The sequence below is a fragment of the Rana temporaria genome, chromosome 7 (genome assembly GCF_905171775.1).
Source record: "Rana temporaria chromosome 7, aRanTem1.1, whole genome shotgun sequence".
Taxonomy (NCBI): Eukaryota; Metazoa; Chordata; class Amphibia; order Anura; family Ranidae; genus Rana; species Rana temporaria.
The window spans coordinates 173,924,504-173,941,202 of NC_053495.1; the positions used below are offsets into that span (position 1 = coordinate 173,924,504).

General features: G+C 38.2%; 1 protein-coding gene across 2 annotated transcripts in view; it reads left to right on the plus strand.

Moving 5' to 3' along the window:
* FAF1 (Fas associated factor 1) overlaps positions 1-16,699 on the plus strand; it is a 375,519-nt gene that overhangs the window by 120,308 nt on the left and 238,512 nt on the right. For both annotated transcript variants that reach the window (XM_040360508.1, XM_040360509.1), the window contains exon 7: positions 5,229-5,337. In XM_040360508.1, coding sequence (XP_040216442.1) covers positions 5,229-5,337 — 109 coding nt within the window. The remainder of the gene's footprint in view (positions 1-5,228; positions 5,338-16,699) is intronic.

Below are 16,699 nucleotides of genomic sequence, written 5' to 3' on the forward strand. Positions count from 1 at the left end.
CTGGACCCTCTCTGAGATTACAGTCCCATGTTTGCTTTGCCCCTGTCAGGCAGATCTTGGCGCGATTCTGTATTCTCCAGATTTGCATAGACGCCAGCTTTTTAAGTGGCCGCTGTTTGCAGCAAATGTGAGATCTCTTCCAGCATTAGCTACAACAAACATTCCATCTACATATTGATTTCTTATTTTCTGTTAATGTAAATAAGCTGTAATTACTGTAAATGTGATCCTCGCCTGACATGAGCCGCTATAAATCTGCAAGATTAGAAAAAAAACGGGAAGTTTAATTGACAGTTTTGGCAGTGTTTAATTTGAATTCCCAGAGGCAGTATATGAAAATAGCAAATGACACACTGCAGTGTTGCAGATGAGGCGTGCACTGCGCAAGTGTTCATGGACACCGAGCAAATCAACATGAACTAAAGAAGAGCCTGATAATAGATAGCACAGGCCATGAGCGATGATAATGGCCTTCTGGTTGAGGATCGGTTCTTCATTTTATACCTTTGATCTGCTTTAATAATAATAAAAAAATGCTTTTATTGTATTTGGTATTTTAGTGTTGGCTACATTAACCACTTTAGCCCCAAAAGGTTTTACCCCCTTCATGACCAGGCCATTTTTTGAGTTACTTTAACTGACAATTGCGCAGCCATGCGTCACTGTACTTAAATAAAAATGATGTCCTTTGGTGGTTTTTGATCACCTCTGCCATTTCAATTTTTTTCACTTTTTTTTTTTACCTTCTGCTATAGAACTTATCCAATAAAATAAAACAAAACAAAACAAATGTCTTCATCGATTTAGGCCAATATATATTCTGCTACATATTTTTGGTAAAAATAAAATAAAATCCCAATAAGCGTATATTGTTTTACACTAGTAATTGCGCGGTCGTGCGACGTGGCTCCCAAACAAAACTGACGTCCTTTTTTTTCCCCCACAAATAGAGCTTTCTTTTGGTGGTATTTGATCACCTCTGCGGTTTTTATTTTTTGGGCTATAAACAAAAAAGAGCGTCAATTTTGAAGAAAAAAAAAATTTTTTACTTTTTGCTATAATAAATATCCCATAAAAAAAAAAAAAAAAATGTTCTCAGTTTAGGCCGATACGTATTATTCTACATATTTTTGGTAAAAAAAAAAAAAAAATCAATAACCATATAGTGACTGGTTTGCGCAAAAGTTATATTGCCTACAAAATAGGGGAGATAATGATTTATTTTTTAATTATTTTTTACTAGGAATGGTGGAGATTTTTTTTCGGGACTGCAACATTATAGTGGACACATCGGACACTTTTGACACATTTTTGGGACCATTCACATTTATACCGTGAACAGAGCTAAAAATATGCATTGATTACTGTATAAATGTGACTGGCAGGGAACGGGTTAACCACTAGGGGGCGGGAAAGGGGTTAAATGTGTAGTCTAGTGAGTGTTCTAACTGTAGGGGTGACTGGGGGAGGTGACCCGATCTGTGTCCCTATGTACATGGGACACCGCATCGGTCTCCTCTCCCTGACAGGACGTGAAGCTCTGTGTTTACAGATACTGGGCAATCGCGGGTGCCCGGCAGCCATCGCGGCCGCCGGGCATGCGCATTGTGTTCCCAGTGACGCGACGGGAGCGCGCGCGCCCCCCTAGCGGCTTTAAATGACAGGACGTCATATGACGTCCTGTCAGAACAATAGAGCATTCATTTGACGGCGGGCGGGTGTTGTGGTTAATCACTGCTGGGTTTTTTATTTTTTACAAAGTTTTTCTTAGTTTGTCAGTAAATTTTGTAAATTGGTAATTTTTCTCCTTTTACTGATGAGCAGGCGATGAAAAACAGCACTGACTGACATCATTAATGGGCACTGATGGACATTGATTGGTGGCACTGGGGGCTTTACTGTCATGAGGGCACCGATGATCAGTGCCCTGATTACATGTCCATGTGTTCCCTGCGAGGAGATGCCACTTATTGGCTCTCCTCGCCACACACACTATCGGTGTGAGGTAATGAGAGCCGATCACCGGAATTTCCGTGTGTACACGTGACCGGCTGTGATTGGAGACAGCTGATCACATGGTTAAAGAGCCGCGTGATCGGCTCTTTACACAGATCAGGGTCGCACTGTATCCTAGCAACACGGCAAAAGCAGTGCTGTGCGCCCCCGAGCACTAGAGCGGGTGGTAAGCGGTTAAACCCAAGTACAAAAATGTAATTTCTTCATCGGAAGAAAAAGTACAGCTCAAAACTTTAACTGTCTTTAACCACTTGACCTCCGGAAGATTTTACCCCTTCATGACCAGGCCGTTTTTTTTGGGCTATTTTAACTGGAAATTGCACAGTCATGCAACACTACGCAAATTACATTTTTATAGTTTTTTTAGCATACAAATAGAACTTTCTTTGGGTGGTATTTGGTCGCCCCTAGGTTTTTTTTTATTATGTAAATGAAAAAAGTCTAGCTCGCATGGTTTTGAGTGCTTGCGGGCACGCTCCCGTGATACCGCCGGCGGCCATAGCCGCTCACTGTATCACTCAGCCCCGCCCCCGGCGCGCTGCGTCATTGGACGTGATGGGCAGCAGTGCAAGCCAATGGCTGCGCTGCTTTCAATCAACCAATGAATGAGCCGGGAAGACGGCCGAGAAGCCTGCTCATTCACGGCGCAGGACTTTTAAGGGGTCAGGCAAGTAATCAGGGGGGCTGGGAGAGCCGGTATTGTCAGATGTTTTTTCACCTTTAATGTATAGAATGCATTAAGGTGAAACAACATTCACCTTTACAACCCCTTTAAGATAAAAAAAATCTGACTTTACAACCCCTTTGTCCTTACCTTTTATGCCCCTGCACTGTGCTGAATCCTCTTCTTGAGAGATTTGACATCCTCGGGTTTTCTACAATCTGCCTGCCTAGGTGCCGCAGGTGGAACCCGAGATGAAAGTCACTGTAACACATTTCTATTTAGAATGTATCAATTCTTGGTAGGTTTAATCCAATTTAGTAGTAGGGTCTGAAGAATAAGTGGGTCCCTTTTTAATTTTGTACAGTGTCCCTGTATTCCTAAAGTCAAGCTCTTCTGGTGCCTGTTCAGTTTATCTTTAAAAGACTCCGAAATCTCCAGAATCCAGACAATTCGTTATGCAAATATTAACCACACCTGGTGGCTGATTTTTGGCCTGACCCATTGGCCTTACTATTGATCACCGACAAATAGGTGGGAGAAGGTGGGCCAAATATTGACCTTGGAAGTCATGGCTTCTGCTTGCACAATTGAGTGCTTAGGTTTTGGAGGATACCTGGGTGCTCTGAAGAAATCAAGCAAGGAGAGAGGCGACTCTGGGTGCAATACGTTAAAACAGTTTTAATTTTACAATAGCCAAAGATTAAAAACCACTCACATTTTGGTGGTGAAAAACAGGCATATAGGTAGAATTCTCCAGAAGGGAGAGGTAGATGTCATCTGGTGCGTCTATGTAAATCCTTCATCGGGTCCCTGGTGTAGCGCTGTGGAGTGAGGGGGTATCAGTCCTTCTGCCGCTGATGGTAGCAGGTGATTGCGGTGGACGGGACGATCCTCAACAGGCACTGGATGCACGGTTGTATACCAGCGGGCGATGGGTGATGACGTCACCAGGCAAGCGACGCGTTTCCGAATGCTGGGCAGCCAGTGACACGGATGCCGCATTCCTTTTTCAAGCTGAAGAAATCTCAAGCATGCAGGCAGATACCCGATAGGACCAATTGTGAGCCTCAGTAGGTGGAAGTGCGTGGATCCAATTTTTAGAATTTTACATGGAAAGTCAAAACTTTAAAGGGGTAGTAAACCGCTTACTTTTTTTTCTCCTTACACCTGTAAGGGAAAAGGCATAATGAGCTAGTATGCACCGCATACTAGCTCATTATGAGTTGCTTACCTTAGAACAAGGCGTCGGTGTCCCTCACGGTCCACGCCGAGGCAGCTGACATTTCGCCTCGGCGTGTCTTCCCGGTATCGCAGCTCCAGCGCTCTGAGTGGCTGGAGCCGCGATGTCGTCATTCCCACACATGCGCGTGAAAGACATCTTTCCGGCAAGTTTCGGCGGCTGCCAGGCCTTAAGCCGAAAATCCCCTGTGCCCATACGCCGCTGCATTCAGCGGCTCATTGCGAGGGGAATATCTCCTTACGGTTTAGGTGATTTTTTTTTTTACCCACAGGTAAGCCTTATTATAGGCTTACCTGTAGGTAAAAGTTAAAGGGTTTGTAAAGGAATTTTTATTTTTTTTATTAATAGCTTCCTTTACCTTAATGCAGTGCTGTTTTCGTTTTTGCTCTCAAGTTGCTTTAATTCTTCTCTGATCTCCACACTTCCTGGTTGTCTGTTTCCTGATAACCACAGTACTGGGAGCTTTCTCTCTGTGGTCACTAATCAAGGAGGTGTGATTACTGTGTGTCTAAAACCCCTCATCACCAATCAGTTTCGTTTTCCAAACCATCACTGCCCTGTATTGGCTCTGTGGCTCTGTACATCGCAGAAGCAGGAAACAACATGCAAAAACAAAACTAGAAACTGCAGGTACATTATATGATTGATTTTTATCTATTTTTAAAGGAATCAGTTAACTATTATGTCTCTATACCCTGTAAACAGTAATTTCAGCAAAAATAATGACTGCGGCTGCCTATATTTATGAACCTGTGTATTGTTTAGATGTGCTGCATCAGCTGAAGGTAACCTTGAGTTATGAATTTTATTTCATCACATGTGACATTTTAATCGCTTTGGTTTGTTACAGGTTTACTTTTAAAATAGGGTTACCATCCCTGTAAGAGCAATAGTTAACCTATGTTAATTCTACGATCCAATTATACTGGCATCTATATATTCCCTCAGAGACTAGTTAATGCAATATTGTGCTCCAGCATTACCTGTGTGTAGTGACATTGTGACATGTGTTATAACACGCCAGGGTGGCCATGTGTTGTCCAAGTCCCTGCGGTAATGCTGCGTGTACATTTTTAACAAATTAGACGTAATAATGTCAGTGTTGCCTATGTGTCTGAGAAGTAACGGGCGCACAGGGCATGATGTCTGTATGTGGTCAGTACTGTAGCAGATCCGCTGATTGGGCCCGGTCTGTGCCCGGACTTGCCTGTATGGCAGCCCCGGCCCTCTTGAGAGGTGAGGTAGCTCTAAAGAGACATGCCACTACTTGTCCTTGCTGACATCTTGTCTCTATTTCCATCCCTCCAGCTCTCAGCCAGAGGATTCATTAAAACAGAACTTCATGCTGATCATCACCCACCGCGAAGTCCAGAGGGAGTACAACCTGCAGTTTTCAGGGAGCTGCACAATACAAGAGGTGAGTGAGCATCTTCATGGAGCTGGACTCTAATAAACGTCTCATTAACCATCATAAATGTTTGACAGTGCTGTACCCAAACAGCCAATGTTCCGTTTTATGTTCCCTCCCTTCCTTTCAGGAGTTATGCATTTCCCAGGTTCTGTAAAACCTGAAAAGCTTAATTCAGCATTAAGTCTTCATTACACATCCCAAAAAGCAAAGTGTACTAATTAGCGCAACCGATAATATGCGCATGAAAAAGTAAAGAACATATTGCTGCTCACAAAAAAGTGATTTTACCATATATTAGCATAACTCTCATACATATAGTAGCTCAATACCCACTAATCATTCAATGTGAATATTTACATTTTAAATAAGTGATCAATCACATATCACAGTGTCCATATATAAAAATAAGTCCACAAGCAATGGGTATAAATTAATTTTTAAATCGAAATCTGTGATCCTCCACCATGTGAAAACTTGCAACAAGATTATAGGGACACTAAAGGTTCAGTTTTTTTTTTTAAATACCAAACATGTCATACTTGCCTCCACTGTGCAGTTCATTTTGCACGCCGTCTTCTGGGGTCAGACTGTGGCTCTCTCGGCTCCTCCCCACAAGAGCTAACCCCCTCTGGAAAGCGCTCTCCCGAGGGGGTTACCTTGCGGGCGCGCTCCCGTGTTATGCACTTAACATGCATAGCCGCTTGGTGTATGACTCAGACCCACCCCCTGTCAGCCGCGTCACTGGATTTGATTGACAGCAGCAGGAGCCCATGGCTGAGGGGAGACAGAGATTGCCGCTCCAGGCAGGTCTTGTTGGGTGCAAATCTTCTCAGGAACTGAGGGTGCTAGCAATGCACATGGAAAATAAGAACAAAAGATGATCAGGACAGCCGCACTCCAATCCAACGTAACTTTAATGTAAAAAACTGGAAACATGCACTACAAGTCACAGCAACAGAACCTAGGACAGCTGACGCGTTTCACACTAACTTCAGTGTTTACTCATAGCTCTCTCCCGAGGGGGTTACTTTGCGGCGCTCTCCCGTGTTATGCACTCAACATGCATAACCGCTGAGTGTATAACTCTGCCCCGCCCCCCGTCGGCCGTGTCATTGGATTTGATTGACAGCAGCAGGAGCCAATGGCTGCGGTGCTATCAATCTATCCACTGAGGAGCCGATCAGCCATGGAGAGAACTACATGGGATCGTGCTCATGGTGTTTCAGGGCTCAGGTAAGTAAAATGGGGGCTCGGGGGGGGGGGGGGGGGGGGGGTCAGAGAGTGCAAGGTGGTGTTTCACAAAAACACAAAGCTTTACAACCCCTTTAAGTGCCACACCAACACCTTGTGCAATCTAGCCTCTCACCTTCCTGTTATGACCCCTGCTTTTTCAGTAGGTCACAATACGCTGTGTTACCCTTTAAGGCAGGGGTGTCAAACTCCATTTCGTAGTGGTCTGTATCAGCATTATGATTGCCCTCAAAAGGGTCGGTTGTACCTGTAAGATTCGATGTCCAGCGCATCCCCTCCTCTTATATTAGATGTTAAGAGCCACCCCACCATACGCGTTACGTCCGTGGGTGTGGGTGTGGTCATTGATTGCCTAATTTAGATATTCACAGCAAATAAATATGTTAATGTTGGTGGATATTGCGCTACGCTACATTACATATCTTCACTTGTGGGCTTCATTGCATTAACCCACCTAAAAGTAATAGTTTTAGTGGATACTGGAGGGTTAAAGGGTGAATTGAAAAAGAGCGCTTGCTGACCTAGAATCGCAAAAAGGGGCCTGGATATTGGTCCGGGTCTTAAGTGGTTAAAGTGGTTGTAAACCTCGTACTACCACTTTTACCTACAGGTGAGCCTGTATAAGGTTAATGAGGCTTACCTGTAGGTACCGTAAATATCTCTTAAACCTGCACCGTTTAGGAGATATTCCTTGTATCCGCATGTGCTGACGTCATCGACACAGGTGCATTTAAGAAACGGCTTGCCTGTGCCATTTCTTCAGTATCTGTGCCGTGACCTGCAGCTCCCGTGCACATGCGCAGGAGTGACGTCATCGCGGCTCTGGCCAATCGCAGCCCCTAAGCCTGCGAACCCGGTAATCACTCCGGGAGACATGTCGCCGGTCACAACAGTGTCCGGGGGCCGCTGCAACAGCTTTGATCTAAGGCAGAGGTGCCCAACCTTTTGAAGGGCAAGGGCCACTTAAGTGACCTAATAACTGGTCGTGGGCCACAATGAGCGGAGTGGGCAGATGTCTGGTCCGTGTGCGCACTGCATATGCAGAGCAGACAGGAACACAGCCTACTGTACTGAATGGACTCTCTTATACGATCCGCCCAGATGGAAAGGGGTGGATCCCCTTTATTTTATTTTTTTAGGGAATTGGAGGTAGGTGCGTGTAAATGGACACAAGTCTGTCTACATCTGCCCCTCCATAGAGGAGAATGGAAGGTCCGATTGGGTAGTGCTACAGTGGGGATCGAAAGTTTGGGCACCCCAGGTGAAAATTTGTAATAATGTGCATAACGAAGCCAAGAAAAGATGGAAAAATCTCTAAAAGGCATCAAATTACAGATTAGACATTCTTATAATATGTCAAAAAAAGTTAGATTTTATTTCCATCATTTACACTTTCAAAATTACAGAAAACAAAAAAATGGCATCTGTAAAAGTTTGGGCACCATGCAGAATTTATAGCATGCACTGCCCCCTTTGCAAAGCTGAGACCTGCCAGTGTCATGGATTGTTCTCAATCATCGTCTGGGAAGACCAGGTGATGTCAATCTCAAAGGTTTTAAATGCCCAGACTCATCTGACCTTGCCCCAACAATCAGCACCATGGGTTCTTCTAAGCAGTTGTCTAGAAAACTGAAACTGAAAATAGTTGACGCTCACAAAGCTGGAGAAGGCTATAAGAAGATAGCAAAGCGTTTTCAGATGTCAATATCCTCTTTTCGGAATGTAATTAAGAAATGGCAGTCATCAGGAACAGTGGAAGTTAAAGCAAGATCTGGAAGACCAAGAAAAATACCAGACAGAACAGCTCGCAGGATTGTGAGAAAAGCAATTCAGAACCCACGTTTGACTGCACGATCCCTCCAGAAAGATCTGGCAGACACTGGAGTTGTGGTACACTATTCCACTATAAAGAGATACTTGTACAAATATGGTCTTCATGGAAGAGTAATCAGAAGAAAACCTCTTCTACGCCCTCACCACAAAAATCAGCATTTGAACTTTGCAAATGAACATATAGACAAGCCTGATGCATTTTGGAAACAAGTTCTGTGGACCGATGAGGTTAAAATAGAACTTTTTGGCCGGAATGAGCAAAGGTACGTTTGGAGAAGAAAGGGCACAGAATTTAATGAAAAGAACCTCTGTCCAACTGTTAAGCATGGGGGTGGATCAATCATGCTTTGGGGTTGTATTGCAGCCAGTGGCACAGGGAACATTTCACGAGTAGAAGGAAAATGGATTCAATAACATTTCAGCAAATTTTGGATGGTAACTTGATGCCATCTGTGAAAAAGCTGAAGTTAAAGAGAGGATGGCTTCTACAAATGGATAATGATCCTAAACACACCTCAAAATCCACGGGGGATTACATCAAGAGGCGTAAACTGAAGGTTTTGCCATGGCCATCACAATCTCCTGACCTCAACATAATTGAAAAACTATGGATAGACCTTAAAAGAGCAGTGCATGACAGACATCCCAGAAATCTCAAAGAACTGGAAGACTTTTGTAAGGAAGAATGGGCAAAGATACCTCAAACAAGAATTGAAAGACTCTTGGCTGGCTACAAAAAGCGTTTACAAGCTGTGATACTTGCCAAAGGGGGCAGTACAAGATATTAACTCTGCAGGGTGCCCAAACTTTTGCAGACGCCATTTTTTGGTTTTCTGTAGTTTTGAAAGTGTACTGTAAATGATGGAAACAAAATCTATTTTTTTACATATTATAAGAATGTCTAATCTGTAATTTGATGCCTTTTGGAGATTTTTCCATCTTTCCTTGGCTTCGTTATGCACATTAATACAAATTTTTACCTGGGGTGCCCAAACTTTCGATCCCCACTGTAGCTCATTTTGCCTTTTTTGTCTTGCAGGTTTTTATTTTTTGAGAATTTACAACCACTTTTAAATGATTAGCATGTGCTGGTTTCTCTGAAATCTCCTCCTGTCCCCCAGGATGTCCTCTGAAGCTGTGATCTTACCGGACCTGTATAGCACTCCTGTATTCCTGTGAACACGGCTTTCTGCTTCTGAATGCATGAGTGCTGTGAGATCTAGACAGGGCTGGGTATACCTACTCAACCCGTACCCACTTCTTTCTTCCATCATCTTGTGGGGGGCGCAGTTTGGAATCTTTGCCCTGGACACTGGGTGACCTTGTCCTGGCACTGCCCGTACTTCTCACAATGAAAAACACTCTAAATGGACAGGTGGGAAGAAAGATCTGCTTCTTCCATTCATAGAGCGCCATTCAGCATTCAGCCTCTTATGGCTGCGGGATAGAGCGCCATTCAGCCTCTTATGGCTGCGGGATAGAGCGCCATTCAGCCTCTTATGGCTGCGGGATAGAGCGCCATTCAGCCTCTTATGGCTGCGGGATAGAGCGCTATTCAGCCTCTTATGGCTGCGGGATAGAGCGCCATTCAGCCTCTTATGGCTGCGGGATAGAGCGGCATTCAGCATTCAGCCTCTTATGGCTGCGGGATATAGCGCCATTCAGCCTCTTATGGCTGCGGGATATAGCGCCATTCAGCATTCAGCCTCTTATGGCTGCGGGATAGAGCGCCATTCAGCCTCTTATGGCTGCGGGATAGAGCGCCATTCAGCATTCAGCCTCTTATGGCTGCGGGAGTTTAACAAGACATGTGCCCTCCACCTATACGTTAACACTGGAGCCTCATGCATTGGGGGCTAAACACCCAGCGTGCATGAGGCCTAAGAGCCTAAAAAACAAAATAGTGTGACTGCACTGGGCAGAGCTAAAGATTCTAATTCCCTCATGGTGTCCGCTGTGGTGAAAATGATAGGATAGCAATATAAAGTCAAAATATGGGCATTTACTCTGTTATCTTAACACTCACCTAATTATTATTATGAGTGTTACTGAACTAAAAGGTGTGTAAATTTGGGTGTAACACGTTCCAAAGGTTAGTGTTTAAAAATTTTGGTATGCACTTTAACTACTACTTTTGGTCACAAGTTGAAAAAACGCTTTGAAATAAGAATACATTGTTGACAATGGACCCTTGGCCTCCCTAATTTTAGAATTTGCTTGCATAAATGTTTGGAACCTACGCTATATAGCGCATCCATTTCTTATGTTTTTCTATCAAGTGTACAGTCTTTTTCTGCACATGTAGTTCTAATTTTACCCACAAGAGGGCATCCCTTGACATTATTCCTCATATTTAACTCCCGCCGTCCTTTTCTGCAACTCCAAATTAGCTTCTGAAATATAAACAGAACCTAGTATAATGGCCGGGTTATTGTTTGATCTTGAGATAATTGGCACATTGCTGGAAGGAGACTTAATTTCACCCTTTTAAATTAAACAATGAGATTTAAAAAGATATAAAATATTCATTAATGTTTAGTGATTATAAAATAGAGGCACATATTTATTTTGCCATTATTACTGTTTCGAGGAGGAAATAACTGCAAATATATCCAAAATGGAGTTGGCCATTCTGACAAGTTGAAATGTTTAAGCAGTGTTAATGCAATCTACTCACATGCGGGAGTCTATGCAGAAAGATTCAAAATGACTACATCAATTATTAAAGATGGCAATTAATATTCCATCAGTGCCGCCTCACTCCCTGCTATTCTGTGAAACTGTCTCTGGGTAGTGATATGTTTGGATAGTAAAATATACACGGGCAAAATACAACGCAACAAATATAACCATCATTATTCCTGCCGCTTTCAAAATTGCATTTTACACCCTTTCAGTTCCAAATGATCACAATCTTTGTACAACTGGTCCTAATTTTTTTTTTTTTATTTCACCCTTCGGAATAGATGCAATCTTTCCCGGGATTTAAAGAAAAAATATAAAAAAAAATTCCTTAGTTTTTATATTTTTTTAAGTCATTCAAAATTATTAATTTGAAATAAAAATATTTTTATTACATTTTCTTTTTTAGGTGGTGGTGTTTTTGAGTAGCTAGTTTGATTGAAGTTATGAAATTGCATCACCAAAAACCTAATGTAATCAAATCATTGCAGAAATAGTCTAACATGCAAAGATCTAATTTGTAATTCTAGCATTTACTTTTTTTTTTCAGCCTTGTTTTTCAAGGCCTAATATATTGTGATTTTATTTCTAAAAATGTGATTCAGTGAAAAGTTTGGAATTTAGGCAATAGACTTGTGTTGGATAAACTTTCTGCTATACTTTGTCTTTTGTTAGTGAAATAAATTTTTTTATTAGATTGATTTGTGTTTAGTTAGCAAAATATATTATTTTATTAGATTTATTTGTGTTTTGTTAGTAAATTATATTATAATGTTATTAGATTTATTTGTGTTTAATAAAATTATAATATATTTTGCTAACTAAACACAAATAAATCTAATAAAATGATAATATATTTTGCCAACTAGATTTATTTGTGTTTAGTTACAAATAAATCTAATAAAATTATATATTTTACTAACTAAACACAGAAAAATTGAATAAAATTATAATAGATTTTACTAATTAAACACAAATAAATCTAATCAAATTATAATATTTTGTCTTTTGTTAGTGAAATATATTTTATTAGATTGATTTGTGTTTAGTTAGCAAAATATATTATAATGTTATTAGATTTATTTGTGTTTAATAAAATAATATATTTTGCTAACTAAACACAAATAAATCTAGTTAGCAAAATATATTATAATTTTATTAGATTTATTTGTATTTAGTTAGCAAAATATATTTTTTTATGTTTAATTTTATTTGTGTTTAATTAGTGAAATCTATTATAATTGTATTACATTTTTTTGTGTTTAGTTAGTAAAATATATTATAATGTTATTAGATTTATTTGCATTTTATTAGTAAAATATATTTATTAGATTTATTTGTTTTTTTTTAAGTAAAATATATTATGTTTTTAGATTTATTTGTCTTTTGTTAGCAAAATATATTATAATGTTATTAGATTTATTTGTGTTTTGTTAGTAAAATTATATTATAATGTTCGATTTTTTTTTTCAAGTACTATATTAGCAATAATATTAAAATAATATCCAAATGACCATAAAAAAACCTTTTTTTTGCTGAATAGATCAGTCATGCCATATCTGTTTCCCTTTGGCCCATGCAACTCTCTTTACTAAAACCAAACTATAGAAATGACTGAAAGTACATTTTACATAATTTTATTGCTTTGGTGTAATTGGGAGTTAAATTTGTTGAAAACGTGCTAAAAAGTTGAAGGATTAGAAAAACCTTCTTCATAAACCTTCAAGTGGAATAAAGAACTTTATTCCATTTGGCTATACATTTTTACATCTATTAATTTTTATTGGTCTATTATGATTATTAGTTTGATGGCTCTGCTGAAGTTAAACAGAAAAAAAACGGATACATTTAACTCCTAAAATTGAAAGAAGCAAAATGGTACAAACAAAAAAAAAAAGTGTTGGTGATGTGATGCATAAAATACAAGAAAACATTTTTATTCTGTTGTAGCATTTTTATGTTTTAAAGTGTTTTTTTTTTTTTTCAATGAGGTTTTAGAGCTAAACAGCCGTTCTCGCTATTCCAACAAGCCTACTTCTATAATTAGTTTGTTTTTGTCAGGCCACTTTGAACAGTAACCTAAAAAACGTACAGTATAGAACAGAAATCAATCTAAATTCCCAAGATTGACATGTGGCTAAGCCTACAAGGTCTTCTTCATCCTCATTGGACGTCCTTATACTAAACTGAAAAATATTGGGGGAAATTGGAGTTTGTTTTAACCTCCAATCATGTGTTGGGCAAAAAAGCAACATGTTTATATCCTGCTATGTGTTGGTGAGTTGCTTGCCCTGTCTCATTTTACTTTTTTTTTTATTTTTGTGAAATTAAAAGGTTATTTTAAGTCATCCTCTTTTATTTTATTTATTTTTTAATTTAAAGAAGTAAAATGTGTTTAGAAAATTAACGTGAGCATTCTTAGAATGAGAATATTTAATGGAAAGACGGATGTTTTTTCATTTTCACCTTCAAAATGTTTCATATACGCAAAAAAAAAAAAAAAAAATTGTAGTAAATATGGTTGGGAAAATAATTTTTTTTGTATTTTTTTTTTATTTATTTTTTTATAAAAAAAAAATGTACTTTAGTAAAGATGATTTGAAAAATTATATAGTTTTTTTTTTTTTAAATGAAAAAAAAGAATAAATTTATCTTTTAGTAAAGCTGGTTAGAATTTTTTTTTTTTTTTTGAATTATAATACAAAAAGAGCCTATTGGGCATATCTGTACTCTCCAATATACAACACACACACACTCTTACACACACACACTCTTACACACACACACTCTTACACACACACACACACACACACACACTCTCCTCCTCTATAAGCAGTCTCGTTTACATTGTGATCAAGCTGTTACTGGGAACAGCAGTCTATCTATGGAGGATCCTGTTGGTGTTCATGCAATCTATCTCCCCATGTGTATGGTGAAATCTAAGTGGAGGGTTTGCATGTGTGTTTGACTAAGTAGTCCACTCGTTGGGGTAAGAGTCGGTGTGAACCTTTCCTTCTTGGTGACGGATTCTTCCCAGCACTTTCCTTTGTGTGGACCTAAACCTTTTGGACTGTTTTTATTTGAGATGTCATATTTTCTCAACATTGGGACTTTTTATTTATTCTTAGCGCTGCACCTTGTGTTTTATATACATAAAAACATGAACAACCCAGGTATCTTGTCCAATGACATTGTGACATTGTATTACTCTACTTGGTCAACCATATTTATATACGCAAAAAACAATCAATATATTTTAATAAAGATGATTAGAAAATAAAAATTTTGGATTTTTTTAATATACGCAAAAAAGAATAAATATATTTTGGTTAGAATATTCAATTTTTGGATTCTTTTTTTTTTTTTATACGCAAAAAAAAGAATAAATATATTTTAATGAAGATGATAAAAAAAAAATGGGGATTTTTTTTATATACACAAAAAAGAATACCTATATTTTAATAAAGATTGTTAAAATAGTTGTTTAATTTTTGTATTTTTTTTTTTTGCATATATAAAATAAATGTTATATTCTGCCAATCTTTTTAATTTTTATTTATTTATTTATATTTATATATATTTATGGTTATTTATGGTTATTCAATTTTTGGATTTTTTTTTATATATACAAAAATAATAACTATATTTTAAAAAAGGTGGTTAGAATATAACATTTTTCGATTTTTTATTTATATACACAAAAATATTGTTAATAATCTTTGTTAAAATATATTTATTATTTTTTGGTTAGAATATTACATTTGGGGATTTTTTTTTATATTACAATCTTTATTAAAATATGTTCACACTTTTTGGCGTAAACCCCCCTCCCCTCAAAAAAAATCCAAAACTGTAATTTTAACTATATATATATATATATATATATATATATATATATATATATATATATATATATATTGTGTGTGTGTGTATATATATATATATATATATATATATATAATATTTTTAAATAAAGATGGGTTAGAATATTACATTTTTGGATTTTTGTGTATGTGTGCGTATATGCAAAAAGAATAAATATATAAAAAAAAAAATATTTGAAAATGTAATAATCTTATCTATTAAAATTATATATATTTTTTTGTGTATAAAACTAAAATAAAATCCAAAAATGTACTATTCAAACTATTATTTTTTGCCTATAAAACATAAAAAAATCCCCAAAATTTTATTTCTAACCATCTTTATTAAAATATATATTTTTTGTGTGTGTGTAATATATTATATTCTAACTACCTTTTATATATTTATTTTTTTGCATATAAAATCCAAAAAAAATGTAATTAAAACTGTAATACACGCAAAAAATAATAAATATATTTTAATAAAGGTAGTTAGAATAGCATCTTGGGATTTTATATATATATAATACGCAACAATTAATAAATATATTTTAATAAAGATGATTAGAATAAGCATTTGTGATTCAGTTATTTTTGGAAATAAGTGCTAAATAGCTCATTGATCCCAAGTATAGCGTGCAGCCCTAAAGTTGGAGGTATTTTGGAATGTGTCGCCCGTTTTGTATCTGCACGGGGGACAGGAGCGTTTAATAAACATGTAGACTCCAGAGAGGAAAAAGTGGAACTCTTGCAATTCCATTGATGCCTTCCACATTCTTAAAATGATTGCGTCTTTAAGGGAGCCGCGTCCACCTATGACAGGCTGAACCCGTAGAAGGAGGAGGAACAGAGAAGGCTTGAGCAGAATAATTGCAGTGACCAGTACTGTAATAATCCCGCTGAACAATATGTACTTGACAGGTTGTAATCGTGCTAATTGAAGAGGCTAATTCACACTTGCTTCATTCCATTCAAAGATGGAATCAGCAGCTTGTTTTGCTTTTGACCAGATGGTCGTGATGAACACCTACTGAGCACTTTAAGTGCTTTTGCTGGGATTACAAAGGCTATGGGCTGAACTCATCTCGAAATGATTTGAGAAGAGTGAGCAGAACAGGAGAAGAAGAGGAGAGGGGGGGGGGGGGGACCTGGGTGCTCAATGGATTTGAAGAAGCTAAATTAATTCTGAAGGAGCCATTACACACTGAGCCCCTTTTGATAGCACTCTCCCCCCTTGTTTGTTCTGTAGCAATGAGAAAGTAAAGGCAGATTACTACAAACAGACGTAGGAGAGATGCGATGAAAGGGAGAAAAGGCCCGAAAAGAGCCTTTCATATCATGTGTTGGCTTTTTTTTCTTTCTTTTTTCAAAAAGTGCATTATGTGTGAGAATCGCCAGTGTATAGAAAGCCAATTGGTGTTTTTTTTTTTTTCAGCAACGCTATTAAAGTGGTATGAATATATAAGCAAGAGCAACAGTTGACCGAGTTTAGTGCGGCCAGGCATTGTGCCCGGGGAGAAATTGCATTGATTAGAAGTGGCGCCCCCCATTTTAATATGAATGGCGCCACTTTTCCTCTGGTCCGCTTCTGTTTACTTTGGATAATTAGAATATACTTTTTTCCTCTTTTTTTTCTTTTCAACTCTATTATTACTGTAGATGTGTATTTTTTTTTTTTTTAACCAGAAGGTTGGAGGTTTTTTTTTCCTCCTCCTTTTCTCCTTTTCATGGCCATGGAT